Genomic DNA, 15,968 nt, shown 5'->3' on the forward strand with positions numbered 1-15,968 from the left:
TTACAGAGCACCATAAAGAACCGCAAATGGGGACAACGTTGACACTTCTGGAGGCCTACCACAAACAGGGTGCTTCATTACTGGATAGAATCGTAACGGGTGACGAGACTTCGGTGAAACACGTCAATTTCGAGACAAAATTACAGTCCATGGAGTGGGGGCACACAAGGTCCCCCCAAAAACCAAGAAAATGTTTGCAAACCTTGTCAGCAAGGAAGTTGATGGCAACAGTGTTTTGGGATAGGCAAGGTGTGCTTCTTATTGATTTTCTCGAACGGGGAGCAACCATACTGTCAAACTTCGCACAGCCTTAGAAGAGCAATTCAAAACAAACGCTCAGGAAAGCTGACGTCCAAAATTTTGTTTTGCACGACAATGCTCGGCCTCAAACGGCAAATCGCACCAAAGAACTCCTTAATTCATTGAAATGGGAAATTTTACCTCATCCGCCCTACAGCCCCGATCTTTCACCTAGCGACTTCCACTTGTTTTCCAAGATGAAGAACTGGCTTGCAACGCAGCGCTTTGATAACGACGCAGAACTCCAGGCGGGCGTGACCCACTGCTGAAGTCTCAGACAGCAGAATTTTAAGACGAAGGTCTTTCAAAGCTTGTCCACCGCTATGATAGGTGCCTCAATGTGTTTGGTGACTATGTGGAAAAATAATATGTCAGTCGCTCTTTCAGATGTATGAAATAGAATGTATTTCTTGTACTTTTTTATGCCAAGACCTTCCTTACTCTCTGAACAGCCTTCGTAGTTTCACTGGTGGCCTTGAGTAAATTTTGATTTACTCACGGCACTCATTTTGAAAAAGAACCATCAGGTTTTACAACGCGATGAGCCAAAATAGTACGACTGACAGCCTGTTAGTCCACCTTTGTAACGAAGCACAGCAGCGATTCTACTTGGCGTGGACTCGACCAGTCCTTGCTAGGTTTCCTATGGAATGTGGAGCCACATTTCTCTAACACATCGATCTAGCTCCAGCAGGCAAACTCCTTCCATCTACCGCATAAACCAGGGACTTACAACAGTCTCCAAAACAAATTGAAATCTAAGGACAAAAAACAATGCAACGCAACAGTGTCGGTTGTACCCAAGACAAACATTGATCTAAAGTTCACCCATTGAGATAGAAACAGAAGATACAAATATAAAAAGGATATACATAGATACAATGGAGACATTTCGTTATGTTGTTTTATCTTTTTGGTGATGTATTAATTATTTACTTGTATTTACACTACTGGTCATTAAAATTGCTACACCACGAAGATGACGTGCTACAGACGCGAAATTTAACCGACAGGAAGAAGATGCTGTGACATGCAAGTGATTAGCTTTTCAGAGCATTCACACAAGGTTGGCGCCGGTGATGACACCTACAACGTGCTGACATGAGGAAAGTTTCCAACCGATTTCTCAGACACAAACAGCAGTTGATAGGCGTTGCCTGGTGAAACGTTGTTGTGATTCCTCGTGTAAGGAGGAGAAATGCGTACCATCACGTTTCCGACTTTGATAAACGTCGGATTGTAGCCTATCGCGTTGCGGTTTATCGTATCGCGACATTGCTGCTCGCGTTGGTCGAGACCCAATGACTGTTAACTGAATATGGAATCGGTGAGTTCAGGAGGGTAATACGGAACGCCGTGCTGGATCCCAACGGCCTCGTATCACTAGCAGTCGAGATGACAGCAATCTCATCCGCATTGCTGGAACGGATCGTGCAGCCACTTTTCGATTCCTGAGTCAACAGATGGAGGCGTTTGCAAGACAACAACCATTTGCACGAACAGTTCGACGACGTTTGTAGCAGCATGAACTATCAGCTCGGAGACCATGGCTGCGGTTACCCTTGACGCTGCATCACAGACAGGAGCGCCTGCGATGGTGTACTCAACGACGAACCAGGGTGCACGAATGTAAAACGTCATTTTTTCGGATGAATCCAGGTTCTGTTTACAGCATCATGATGGTCGCATCCGTGTTTGGCGACATCGCGGTGAACGCACATCGGAAGCGTGTATTCGTCATCGCCAGACTGGCGTATCACCCGGCGTGATGGTATGGGGTGGCATTGGTTACACGTCTCGGTCATCTCTTGTTCGCATTGACGCGCTTTGAACAGTGGACGTTACATTTCAGATGTGTTACGACCCTTGGATCTACCCTTTATTCGATCCCTGCGAAACCCTACGTTTCAGCAGGATAATGCACGACCGCATGTTGCAGGTCCTGTACGGGCCTTTCTGGATACAGAAAATGTTCGACTGCTGCCCTGGCCAGCACATTCTCCAGTACCTGTACACACCATCCATGCTCTGGCGTATCAAGGCCGTTATTACGGCTAGAGGTGGTTGTTCTGGGTACTGACTTCTCAGGATCTATGCACCCAAATTGCTTGAAAATGTAATGACATGTAAGTTCTAGTATAATATATTTCTCCAATGAGTACCCATTTATCATCTGCATTTCTTCTTGGTGTAGCAATTTTAATGGCCAGTAGTGTATATTTTTCCACTTTTTATATCCATAAGGGAAGTACAGGTAAGAATGTAAATTGAAGGTGGAGGGCGGGGAGGCAGGAAAGGAAAGGGAAGGGATTACCGATGTCAGCAGCATGGAGACTTCACGCGGAATCGGCGGCGACGAGTGAAAAGGTGTACCGGACCGGTATTCGAACCCGGGATCTCCTGCTTACTAGGCAGGTTCGTTAACATGTCCGAAAGAATGGACACCACGCAATCATATGAATGAAATAAAAATGGTACAATGTAGATGCAGTAGATAAAAATTGATAAATATAACTTGAATTATAAATCAAATTGCAAGGGAGAGGATAAGGCGGGGCAGCAGAAGCCTCGAGTGTGGCACCACGTATACAGTGGACGCCATCCAATGAAACCTCCAGTCACGAAATAATAACGCTATAAAAGTAATGTCGTTGGTAACATGTCACTAAAGCGGTGTATCATGACATGGTTGCTACTAAAAAACGTTTTTCTAATGAACATTACGATTTTTGCAGCAAGCGACCAAAAGAGACAAGTGCAGCTACTGAAGGCCATTATAGTCACGCGAACGAAAAAAAGTCACAAAAGGACAACGATTTACGCTGTTGCGTTGCCCGTGACTTCCGGATGTACGGCCAATATCTACAGCTGACATCTAAAATAAATTAAGGTCCTTTACCAAGTGTGAAGCTCCTCTTCCGCCGGCCAAATCAGCTCGCATTGAGCCCCGAGCAATGCTGGCGCTCGCATCTAGCCTGATCCTCTGTTACGCCACGGTCACCGTCGCCAATCTTCTCTTTCACGTGAGTCACGTACATCTACATCGATACTCTGCAAATCACATTTAAGTGCCTGGCAGAAGTTTCATCGAACCACCTTCACAATTCTTTATTATTCCAATCTCGTATAGCGCGCGGAAAGAACGAACACCTATATCTTTCCGTGCGAGCTCTGATTTCCCTTATTCTATCGTGGTGATCGTTTCTCCCTATGTAGGTCGGTGTCAACAAAACGTTTTCGCATTCGAAGGAGAAAGTTGGTGATTGGAATTTCGTGAGAAGATTCCGTCGCAACGAAAAACGCCTTTCTTTTAATGATGTCCAGCCCAAAGCCTGTATCATTTCTGTGACACTCTCTCCCATATTTCGCGATAATACGAAATGTGCTGCCCTTCTTTGAACTTTTTCGATGTACTCCGTCAGTCCTATGTGGTAAGGATCCCACACCGCGCGGTAGCATTCTAAAAGAGAACGGACAAGCGTAGTGTAGGCAGTCTCCTTAGTAGATCTGCTACATTTTCTAAGTGTCCCGTCAAAAAAACGCAGACGTTGGTTTGCATTCCCCACAACATTTCCTATGTGTTCCTTCCAATTTAAGTTGTTTGTAATTGTAATACCTAGGTATTTAGATGATTTTACGGCCTTTAGATTAGACTGATTTATCGTGTAACCGAAGGTTAACGGATTCCTTTTAGCACTCATGTGGATGACCTCACACTTTTCGTTTTTATGGTCAACTGCCAATTTTCGCACCATTCAGATATCTTTCCTAAATCGTTTTGCAATTTGTTTTGATCTTCTAATGAATTTATTAGTCGATAAACGACAGCGTCATCTGCAAACAACTTAAGACGGTTGCTCAGATTGTCTCCCAAATCGTGTATATAGATAAGGAAAAGCAAAGGGCCCGTAACACTACCTTGAGGAACGCCAGAAATCACTTCTGTTTTACTCGATGACTTTCCATCAATTACTACGAACTGTGACCTTTCTGACGGGAAATCACAAATCCAGTTACATAACTGAGACTATGTACCATAAGACGAAAATTTCACTACACGCCGCTTGTATGGTACAGTGTCAAAAACCTTCCGGAAATCCAGAAATACGGAATCGATCTGAAATCCCTTATCAGTATCACTCAATACTTCATGTGAATAAAGAGCTAGTTGTGGTTCACAAGAACGATGTTTTCTAAAGCCATGTTGACTGTGTGTCAGTAGCAGTTTTCTTCGAGGTAATTCATAATGTTCGAACACAATATATGTTCCAAAATCCCGCTGCATATCGACATTAATGATATCGACGTTAATGATATGGGCCTGTAATTAAGTGGATTCATCCTACTATCGTTCTTGAATATTGGTGTGACTTGTGCAACTTTCCAGTCTTTGGGTACGGATGTTTCATAGAGCGAACGGTTATATATGATTGTTAAGTATGGAGCGAATGCATCAGCATACTCCGAAAGGAACGTAATTGGTATACAGTCTGGAGCAGAAGACTTGCTTTTATTAACTGATTTAAGTTGCTTCACTACTCTGAGGATATTTACTTCTACGTTACACATGTTGGCACCTGTTCTCGATTCGAATTCTGGAATATTTGCTTCGTCTTCTTTTGCGAAGGCATTTCGAAAGGCTGTGTTTGGTAACTCTGCTTTGGCAGCACTGTCTTCGATAGTATCTCCATTGCTATCACGCAGAGAAGGCATTGATTGTTTCTTGCCACTAACATACTTCACATACGACCAGAATCTCTTTGGATTTTCTGCTAGGTTTAGAGACAAAGTTTCGTTGTGGAAACTGTTATAGGCACCTCGCATTGAAGTCCGCGCTATATTTCGAGCTTCTGTAAAAGATCGCCAATCTTGGGGATTTTGCGTCTGTTTAAATTTGGCATGTTTGTTTCGTTGTTTCCGCAGCAGTGTTCTAACCCGTTTTGTGTATCAAGGAGGATCAGCTCCGTCGTTTGTTAATTTATTTGGTATAAATCTCTCAACTGCTGCTGATACTATTTCTTTGAATGCAAGCAACATCTGGTCTACACTTATATTATTAATTTAGAATGAGTGTGGATTGTCTCTCAGGAAGGCGTCAAGTGAATTTTTATCAGATTTTTTGAATAGGTGTATTTTTCGTTTATTTTTGGAGGATTTGGAGATTCCAATATTCAGTCTCGCTACGACAACCCTGTGTTCACTAATCCCTGTATCGGTTTTGATGCTTGGGCTTCAAGTTCAAAGTCACACATACGCTGTCTCCAGATCATGACATCGACAGACACAGTAGTGTAGTGCCAGCACCCATGTTTGTATCCGTGCTCACAACGACTGCCATCGTAACGAGAATAGTCCGGTTGTTTATTTTTTCGGAGCTCAAGAAGGCCGTAGTCTGTGACAGAAGACTGGAAGCAAGGTAGTTGATTATGCGAAGTGTTAGGTAAGTAACAGTACACACTTCAGGCCGGTGGTCCTAGGACTAACCACAGAACAAACATTTAAATAAGCACTTCTATTAAGAGATAATGGCAGTTTTACTGACGTTGAAATGTGAGACGAAATTTTTATGACTTGGTGAGCTTGTTGATGTCAGTTCAAGAAGTAACCTTTATTTGAGAATATTATGATGCAGCCCCACCAAGTCATATCTACTGTTCACAGATAAGCACATTACGAAGGAAATGAACTGTCGACCCATCACGTGAGATAAGATCCACCGTCAGTTTTGACAATGGAAAAATGTCTGATAGTTCTGGGTCTTGCGGCGATGCTCACAGCTTCTATATTTTTGTTATGAACACGCTGAGGTAGATGCTATATTGTTAGTGATGACATCACTAGTTTGATGTACAGCCGTGATTCGAGTAGTATGCTCCTGATAATCAACGTCAACCTGTAGGACTTTTCTTTTGTAACCATGCGAAGTGCTTGGGTCTTGCCCCGCCAGTAAACAGTGCACCTGATCCGACAATAGGGCTACGCACACGTTTCACAATGATTGATAACCCGCCATGACTGCCGGTAACAGAAAGGCAGCCAGCACAGAGTCTGGATTGGTGGAGGGCGTTATCACCGACGGTTTCCAATAACACGAAGGAGTGTCATACTTCGGACAGTGGGTAACTAGAGGTTCTTAAAATATTCAGAGCTATAGGAATAGTCTTCAGTGTGGTGCTATTTTAATAACTAGCCTGTTTTTCTGGAAAATTGGCTCTGATCACTATGGGACTTAACATCTGAGGTCATCAGTCCCCTAGAACTTAGAACTACTTAAACCTTCTCCAAGAGAAGCCCCTGCTTTCCTTCTGTCGATTGGGCTTAACGTGTAGTCGCTTTTAACTCCTTTTTTGTCTTAGTATTCTACGGTTCTGACATGGGCGCGTATGATCTTAGATGATTTTGCGCCCTAAAACAAAACAAAGCAAAACAAACAAAACCTGTCACGTATTGCGTGAAAAGAGAAGCGAAGTTATAAGGCTTGGTCAACAATAAAGTTATCCATATAAACACAGCCATATAAACACAGCCATAAGTGAAACTTCCTGGCAGATTAAAACTGTGTGCCGGACCGAGACACGAACTCGGGACCTTTGCCTTTCGCGGGCAAGTGCTCAATCAACTGAGCTACCCCTGTCCTCACAACTGTACTTCCGCCAGTACCTCGTCTCCTACTTTCCAAACTTCAGGTTCGCAGGAGAGCTTCTGTGAAGTTTGGAAAGTAGGAGACGAGGTACTGGCGGAAGTAAAGCGGTGAGGAGGGGGCGTTGGTCGTGCTTGGGTAGCTCAGTTGGTAGAGCAGCTGCCCGCGAAAGGCAAAGGTCCCGAGTTCGAGTCTCAGTCCGGCACACAGTTTTAATCTATCAGGAAGTATCATATCAGCGCACACTCCGCTGCAGAGTGAAAATCTCATTCTGGACACAGCCGTAAGTGTTAGTCAACAGCAAAAATGATCCAACCTTATGGCTATGTCGTTGCATCTATATGGATAATTTTATTGTTTACTAAGTCTTGTGACTTAGTTTATCTTTTCATGCAATATGTGACACGCGTTATTGCTTGAGGCAGACAGCTTTATATCTGTCGGAACCTAGGTAAAGGTTTTAGTAAATTTTGACGTGCAGCTAGTTGGATGTATGACCTCCACTGTATCCTCAGTTCTACAGTTGCTGACTGCTGCCATGCTTAAAATTTCAGAGTTTCAAACATATTTAAAGGAAAGTAGTTCAAATTAGTAACGAAGTCATGGAACCAGCTGTTGGTGTTTTTTCTATTTTTAACAATTAAAGGTAACGGCTGGACGACAGTAAAGTGCTGTGATAAACTAAATGCGTTTTTCGGAGGTAAGCTTCCTATGTAATGAATTATACAGATACTGCCTACGTTTATTTGGATCACCGATTTCGGCCTTTCATACAGATCATCCTCAGATCCAGCGTCTAGTGAAAGAAGAGAAACGGATACAATAGCACACTGCTCATAGTAAGCTGACATGAAAAATTCAGAGGCTGTATACAAATGAATAAAAATTTGAAAAAAGGTCATATGTTTTATGAAATGGTTTGTCTAAAAGTTGGAAATAAAACAGATAGAGGAACATCTGACGCGCCTTTGAATGATGTTCCAAACTATGTACAACACCTGAGATGCTAACACGTTAGTGGCGTAGGGAGAGTACTAACTGAAATTCCACTGCACAAGTATATTCTATTACACTTTAGAGTTGTAAGATTCAAAGTTAAACATCGAACTTTAAATTCTTAGTATGCATCTTATTTGCTGTAGACGGGTTCGAGCGTCAGTCAAAGGCGCGTCAAATGTTACTCTACTATATTTTATTCCTTTGTTTTAGAGAAATCATTTCGCAAAACATGTGACCGTTTTTTATTTTCAACTTTTGTTCAGGAAGCATGTAATGCAATAAATTTAAATACGGATTCGTGTTCTATTATTATTAAGAGTTGTAGCTCAAGACAAAGCAGAGAAGTTTCAATTTTTGGTGTGGTTTGATATTTTTTGACATTTGTTCTACACAGCTAGCAGCAGCTGTTCGTGGAATATTTCAGTTATCCCTCAGACCATTTACAATTTTTTAATTCTCCTGATTACTTTCAAGCAATTAAATCTCCTTTTGAAAAACTAGACCTCACGACAATTTGATATCCTATATTTACCATTTACGACTCTTCCTTTGGCTATGAAAATTCGGACAAAAGTCGATTATGTAATTTCTAGCGAGTCCTGTTTCCGATGCGCTCAAACATTTGAACAAAAATAAAAGTAAAACCTAATGATGGAAATGCCGTGTGGCTAGGGCCTCCTGCCCGGTAGGCCGTTCGCCTGGTGCAAGTCTTTCGAGTTGACGCCACTTCGGCGACTTGCGGGTCGATGGAGATGAAATGATGATGGTAAGGACAACACAACACCCAGTCCTTGAGCGGAGAAAACCTCCGACCCAGCCGGGAATGGAACCCTGGACGTTAGGCATGACATTCCGTCGCGCAGACCACATTTTTGGGGATTGATCTCATTTTGTTCCTTATTGTTCGTTCTATTTGTTCGGGGCGGACGTCCCACGACGCTTGTTGAAGTTCCTCGTGGGTACATTAACTCAGCTTTTTATTACACGCTCAGCTACCGTGCCGGCTACCATTCAGCTACCAGGCGAGGATACCTGATGATGCAATCAAACCTAATTATTGGGAAGCGAATCGGGATGAAGATTCATTTAAAACTCAGCTTTGTACTATCGTAATACTTTCTGATTTTTTATTAGACACTGGGTCTGAGGATAGCCCGTAACAAAGGTCGAAACTGCTAATCCAAATAACCATAAACAGTGGCCCAGATTGTGTTCGTTCTTTTTAGGGTTCCGTGCCTGAATCGATGGAAACGGAACCCGTATAGGATCGCTTTGTTGTCCGTTTGTCTTGTCTATCTGTCTGCCTATCTGACTGTTAAAAACCGTTTTTTTCAGGAGCGGGTTGACGTATCAAGCTGGAATTTGTGTCATGCACTAAGGCCTATGGTCCCTTGGCGCTGTAAAAACTCGAGGCTTATAAGTCAATGCAATCCAAAGAAACGGCCATTTATGTCACATATTTTAATACTCGCACACTCACCCATGAAAACCTATAGGGTATTTCCGCCGACCTACAATCATCATATTTGGCAAGAAGCAAAGTTTCACAGTACAACCTAAGGAGAAAGTCCGAAAACTGTAAATATGTTGTTATATAACAGGAAAAAAATCTTTTTGTCATTTGTGATCAGACTGTCTGTCTACTCGTCCGTCTGTTAAGACCCCTTTTTGTCAGCGACGGACAGAAGTACCAAGTTGAAATTTATGTCACATATTAAGGTCTATAGTCCTTTGCTGGTATAACAAACGTTAGCTTCTAAGTCAGTGCAATCGAAAAGTACCGCCATTTATGTCGCATGTTTTCACACTCGCAAACTCACTCATCCAAAAGTATAAGGTACTTCCTATTGATCTACAATGATGAAGTTTGGCAAGAAATAAAATTTTACAATACAAATAAAACAAAAAAGCTCTAAATCGTTAATTTGTAATTATATCGGACGAAAAAATGTTTCTGTTGTCATTCCTTGTCCGATGTCAAACTTGAAATTAAAAGCAGCCGTAGTTCTGCATTCAAGCTGACTGGGCCGCGATGGTAAAAGACGAACAAATGATTCTATTGCTCATATGACGCGATTTGGAATTTATCAATCATCAGATATCCAGGAGCGATTACTGCGAGTAGATATGGCATTGCATGTTGTTTGTGAAACATTCGCAGGTGCCGGCCGACTTGGCCGAGCAGTTCTAGGCGCTACAGTCTGGAACTGCGCGACCGCTACGGTCGCAGGTTCGAATCCTGCCTCGGGCATGGATGTGTGTGATGTCCTTAGGTTAGTTAGGTTTAAGTAGTTCTAAGTTCTAGGGGAGTAATGACCTCAGAAGTTAAGTCCCATAGTGCTCAGAGCCATACGAACCATTTTCAAAAACGGGATTTGTTTCAATTGTTTCATAGTCACATAGTGACAATTGTGCAGCATTCAGAATAAGTTGCGCGGCCTGCCGTAATAGCGTGTAACTTACGTTTTTGAAGTCCTGCGCCGTATTAATAAAAAGCTAGCATAGTTTGCTTGTTTTCATTCCATAACGTCATATGGGATAACTTTAAGGCAAGCTGAAGTTTTCCGAAAAAAAGTGTGTAATACGAAATATTTGTGGTGTGAACGCGAGAATATCCAGCGGAGGCCTCTTCAAAGAAATGGAGATATCGACTACTGATTCCTTCTTCAAAGAAACAGAGGTATTGACGACAGTTTTCCAGTATATTTATTAAAAAACTAGAAAACTCCTCCCGAATAGGCCATGAGAGCCCAACGGTACCGACCGGCCGCCGTGTCATCCTCAGACCACGGTGTCACTGGATGCAGATATGGAGGGGCATGTGGTCAGCACACCGCTCTCACGGCCGTATGTCAGTTTCCGAGACCGGAGCCGCTACTTCTCAGTCAAGTAGCTCCTCAGTTTGCCTCACAAGGGCTGAGTGCACCCCGCTTGCCAACAGCGCTCGGCAGACCGGATGGTCACCCATCCAAGTGCTAGCCCAGCCTGACTGCGCTTAACTTCGGAGATCGGACGGGAACCGGTGTTACCACTGCGGCAAGGCCGTTGGCAGTATATTTATACCTTAATCAAATTTATCGTACATAATGTATAATCTTTTCAAACCACTGGCTCGGTTTATGGAATCATTAATAAAAATATGACCAATCGTTACAGTGATTTAAAGTTACTTCCATTGTTCAAACCACAATTTTTTCTGTAATTTGCCATCAGCCGTAAGACATTCAACCGCTGTTTAAATTTAAGCTAAAAAGATGGCTCAAATGGCTCTGAGCACTATGGGACTCAACTGCTGTGGTCATCAGTCCCCTAGAACTTAGAACTACTTAAACCTAACTAACCTAAGGACATCACATACACCCATGCCCGAGGCAGGATTCGAACCTGCGACCGTAGCAACAGCGCGGCTCCGGACTGGAGCGCCTAGAACCGCACGGCCACCGTGGCCGGCAAATTTAAGTTAAGAATAGCCTAAAGAGTGTATCTGCGGCCAACTGCTTTTACTCCAAATAAATATGTTAGTAGATCCGAGTGATGTCGGTATATTAACAATAACGTAGAATAGCGTGAGTGTTACGTAAAACCTGACTTCTGCAAATCTTCAGCGCATTAAATAAGTATTGTAAATTTATTTTCTCTTTGGTGCTGAGTGGCCACAATAATGTAAGAAATATCATATGCACTTAAGTGAACTGTACACTAACATATTGTGTGAAAACTTTCTTACACATGTGAACACCGCCTATGTTGGCTGTTAACGTGCAATAACCACTCACAGAAAGCAGATGGTAGCAGTGGCAGTGAAGGATATACTGGGTGAATCATCCAAAACTTGCACTGCAGATGTTTTGGAAATGGAAAGTGTTGTTGATGCACGGTTTTCACAGACTGGATTGATAGTCGAGGGCTCGTGTTATTATCCAATCAACAGGTTGTAATAAAGTTTATGAAGTGTATTTTTTTGTGCAGACAAACACTTTTTCAAATAGAACAATGTATATTGACATTAACGATAAAATAAGGGTAAATTCAAATGTCAGTAGTGTTTGTTGCAGGACTCTAGTGCGAGTCTTTTACTAGATACCGCATTGCCCAAAGTTTCAACACCGACACTTGTTTGTGCCATTCAATCTGAGTAGTCGCTAGGCTATGTTTGCTTACAACGTGTTCGTATATTCCTCAAGTGCATTGCGACTTGCTAATTAGTTTGTGTGACAGTCCAAGCAGTAGGTTGTGAATCGACGACAGAATTTACCAATGTAGAAAAAGCCGACATGCTCGTGGTGCATGGAGAGTGTATCTTTCATCAAGAGCTACGTGCAAACTATTATGAGAATCGTTTAGCTTCTGTACATGGGCATTACGACAAAATACTTCAGAAGCATCATGTATCTCTTTAGTGACGAAGCCACATTTACCAATCATGGCCTGGTAAACGGCCGAAACGTACACTGTTGATCTGTTGACAAACCCCGTTGGCTTCGTCAAGTGGAACGTCAGCATCCATGAAGTGTAAACGTGTGGTGTGTGTTAGTGAACCATCAGCTCATAGGCCAGTTTTTCATGGACGGAGCACTGAACGCTGACAGATATCGCAGCCTGCTAACAGACTATCTTAGGGTTACCAGACGTCCGCATTTACGCGGACGTGTCCTCATTTTCGACGTGAAATGTAGCGTCCGCATACATTTTTGCGATTTCTGTTAACGTCCGCATTTTTTGGTTTTGGGAATGAAGATCTTTTGATTTTTGTTTTCATCTCGTATCGTCAACAATTTATGTACTTTTTTCTACGGTCATTGAATTGCATCATTTGTTATTAGCTTAAATTCGGTCTGTTACATTCACAAAATCGAAAAAATTATGTATCTTTTACCTTCGAGATAGCTGCTTCGACCATGGGTAGTATCTATGGTCAAAGCATAGCTGTGATTGTCAACGTGCTCTTTGTTGTTGTGTGACATAAGTGTTTTAGCGAACTTGTTGATCATCCAGCTGCATCTTTACTTTCCGTATTCAGCTTACTCGGCAAGTTTCGTGAATTTCAAAATATAGCTTATGGCACAGAATTATAGTTAAGTTTTGTAAGTGAAGAATTTTTCATGGTTTAGCTGAACAATACCTATTGATCATTCTTTGTTTAACTCTTGTTTAAGATAATTTCTCATCATGCCAAAGAGGAAGTGTGTATTTACGGATAAACTCAGAGAAAAATATCCGAGCTTTCGTCCTGGAAGAGTTCAATGGGAAGCAGAATGTATGGTTTGTTGCCCAGGCACCTATGTATCTATAGCAAATCACGGCACCAGCGATCTAGAAGTGCACATGAAAACAGAAAAAACGTATGAAGTGTGTTAGAGGTTCAAGTTCATCAGGTAAAGTGAGTAATTTTTTTTACAAAACCCTGTGCTGAACTGGACACCAAAGTAAGTGCTGCTGAAGAAACTCATGCATACCATACTGTGTTTCACCACAGCAGTTACAAATCTATGGACTGTACCAGCGGACTGTTGAGAGAAATTTTCCATGACTCGTCCATATCATCAAAAATCTCCCGTGGACGTACCAAAACTGAAGCAATAGTGAATTCAGTCCTAGCACCTCATTCACTAGAATGCATCATGAAAGATCTGGAGTGCATTCCTTTTGTCGGTGTCTCGACAGATGCTAGCAACCATGGGAATATTAAAATGATTCCCATTATAGTTCATTACTTTGATCACAGGAATGGAGGACTGCAAATTAAACTTCTAAATATTGAAAGTAGACCAAATGAAGCTGCAGAAACTATTTCAACATATATCACTGATACGCTTAACAAGTTTAAAATTAGGGACAAATGTGTGGCATTTGGTGCTGATAATTGCAACACAATGTTTGGTGGCATTAAAAGAGGTGATGGAAATAATGTATTTGTTAATCTAAAGAGGGTACTTAACAAGGTAATGGTTGGAGGGGGATGTCCTTCTCATGTTCTTAATAACTACATTCAGCAAGGAACTGACCTCTTTGAAATTGACTTACGAGGATTAGTAATGAAAATATATAATCATTTTTCGATATACACTGTCCGTGTAGAGTCACTAAAGAAATTTTGTGATTTTGTCAAAATAGAGTACCAACAACTTCTCAGCCATAGCAAGACTCGATGGCTGTCTATTTCCAGCCATTCAGAGACTTACAGAGATGTTTCCCGCTCTGAAATCCTTCTTTCTGTCACAAAACAAACCTCCAACAGTCCTAAAGAATTTTTTTTATCGACACTATCAATGAGCTATATCTATGGCATATCCAATCTTTAGTTGGCATTTTTCATAATTATATTAGTATCTTAGAAAAGGAAGAAAACTCCCTTATCGATGTCATGAATGAACTGGATTCCCTTCGTGGTGTTCTTCAGCACAGAAAAGATGAAAATTTTATATCTTTGAGTGTGAAAGAAAGATTGTTTCAAAGGAAAATTATGGTTATGCTCTCAAGGTGAAGGATTTTAAGTGCCATGTTGGTACCCTCTATGAAGGATGTTTGGAGTACCTGAGTATGTGGATGGAACCATTTTGTGAATTTTCTTGTTTTAAGTGGCTCGATTTTTCAGATATATCTTGGTCTTACGTGGAAGAATCAATCAAATTTTTGTTGAATAAATATATTAAAATTGACGATGAAAAGTGCTTTGATCAGTTTTCCAGTTTAAAAAAAATCATAGCCACATATGATGGAAAATCAGAACCGACCCATAAGAAGTGGTGCAAGTATGTTGAGTCGTGTACCAGTGAGGAACAGTTTAGTGAATTAATTAAAATTGCACAATTCTTCTTCGCGTTGCCAGCCTATAATGATTGTGTGGAGAGGTTGTTCTCCTTAATAGAGGCACAGTGGACAAAGGAGAGAAATAGACTCACTATTGACACTGTAAAGGGGATTGTAATGATGAAATTTAATTTTAGAAATTTGAATTGCAAGAACTTTTTTAAATATTTATGTCAAGAAAAGGAACTTTTTTTAAATATTTGTGTCAAGAAAAGGAAGTTTTAAAAAAGATTCAGTCAAATGAAAAATACGTAGTTGGGTGAGATGTGTGTAACGTTTTTATTTTTTTTCTTATGTAATAAATTTAAGAAATAGAAAGTGTCCTCTGTTTTCATCCTAAAATATGGAAAATGTCCTCTTTTTGGCATTCCGAAATCTGGTAACCCAAGACTATCTTCCAAGGATGGTAGAAGACGCTCGTCTGCAGACTTGGAGGAACCTTTGGTACGTACATGATGGTTGTTCAGCCCATAATGCACAAGTACTGCAACATGTCTTCAGGAATTGTTTTCAAATCGTTGGATTGGAGACAGAGGACATGTACCTTGGCCGGCCTGTTCCCAGGATTTGACGCCTACAGGTTTTTTTTTTTTTTTCTGTGGAGAAAGCTGAAAGGCACTGTCTACAAGGACATACCAACTACACCTGATGCTATACAACGAAGTATTACTGCAGGCTGCCACGTCGTGTTGCGGCACTTCTGCGTTCTGGCGGGGGTCCTACACGACATTAGGTAGGTGTACCAGTTTCTTTGGCTCTTTAGTGTGCATCTGCATCGGAATCGTGCTACGTTGCGTATCACGGACATCACTGCTGAAACGTGCAGCGGTCGTTCAGTACCAGACTGGAAGCATGCATTGCCGCTGCCTGTGGTCATTTTGAACACAACCTCTGATGGACAATTGTCTCCTTACTGACCGGAATCCGCATAACTAGAATATGCACTTGTGTTGTTATTTACTGTGTGCTACTACAGGCATTGTACGAGTGTCGGTCTGGGGACTTTTCAAAATACGATATCTCGTAAACAACTCGCACTAGAATCCTACAAGAAACACCACTGACATTCTAATTTACCCTACCTTTAGTCTGTTAATGTCAATAGGTTCAAAATGGCTCTGAGCACTATGGGACTTAACATCTGAGGTCATCAGTCCCCTAGAACTTAGAACTACTTAAACCTAACTAACGTAAGGACATCATACACATCCATGCCCGA

At 41.7% G+C, this 15,968-nt stretch overlaps 1 protein-coding gene and 1 pseudogene across 2 annotated transcripts in view; one reads left to right on the forward strand and one right to left on the reverse strand.

Moving 5' to 3' along the window:
• Positions 1 to 3,208: 3,208 nt before the first annotated feature.
• LOC124777839 overlaps positions 3,209 to 15,968 on the forward strand; it is a 151,692-nt gene continuing 138,932 nt past the window's right edge. For both annotated transcript variants that reach the window (XM_047253375.1, XM_047253374.1), the window contains exon 1: positions 3,209 to 3,323. In XM_047253375.1, coding sequence (XP_047109331.1) covers positions 3,255 to 3,323 — 69 coding nt within the window. In that variant the 5' untranslated portion in view covers positions 3,209 to 3,254. The remainder of the gene's footprint in view (positions 3,324 to 15,968) is intronic.
• On the reverse strand, positions 10,872 to 10,989 carry LOC124778093 (annotated as a pseudogene).

Source organism: Schistocerca piceifrons, chromosome 2 (assembly GCF_021461385.2).
Source record: "Schistocerca piceifrons isolate TAMUIC-IGC-003096 chromosome 2, iqSchPice1.1, whole genome shotgun sequence".
NCBI lineage: Eukaryota > Metazoa > Arthropoda > Insecta > Orthoptera > Acrididae > Schistocerca > Schistocerca piceifrons.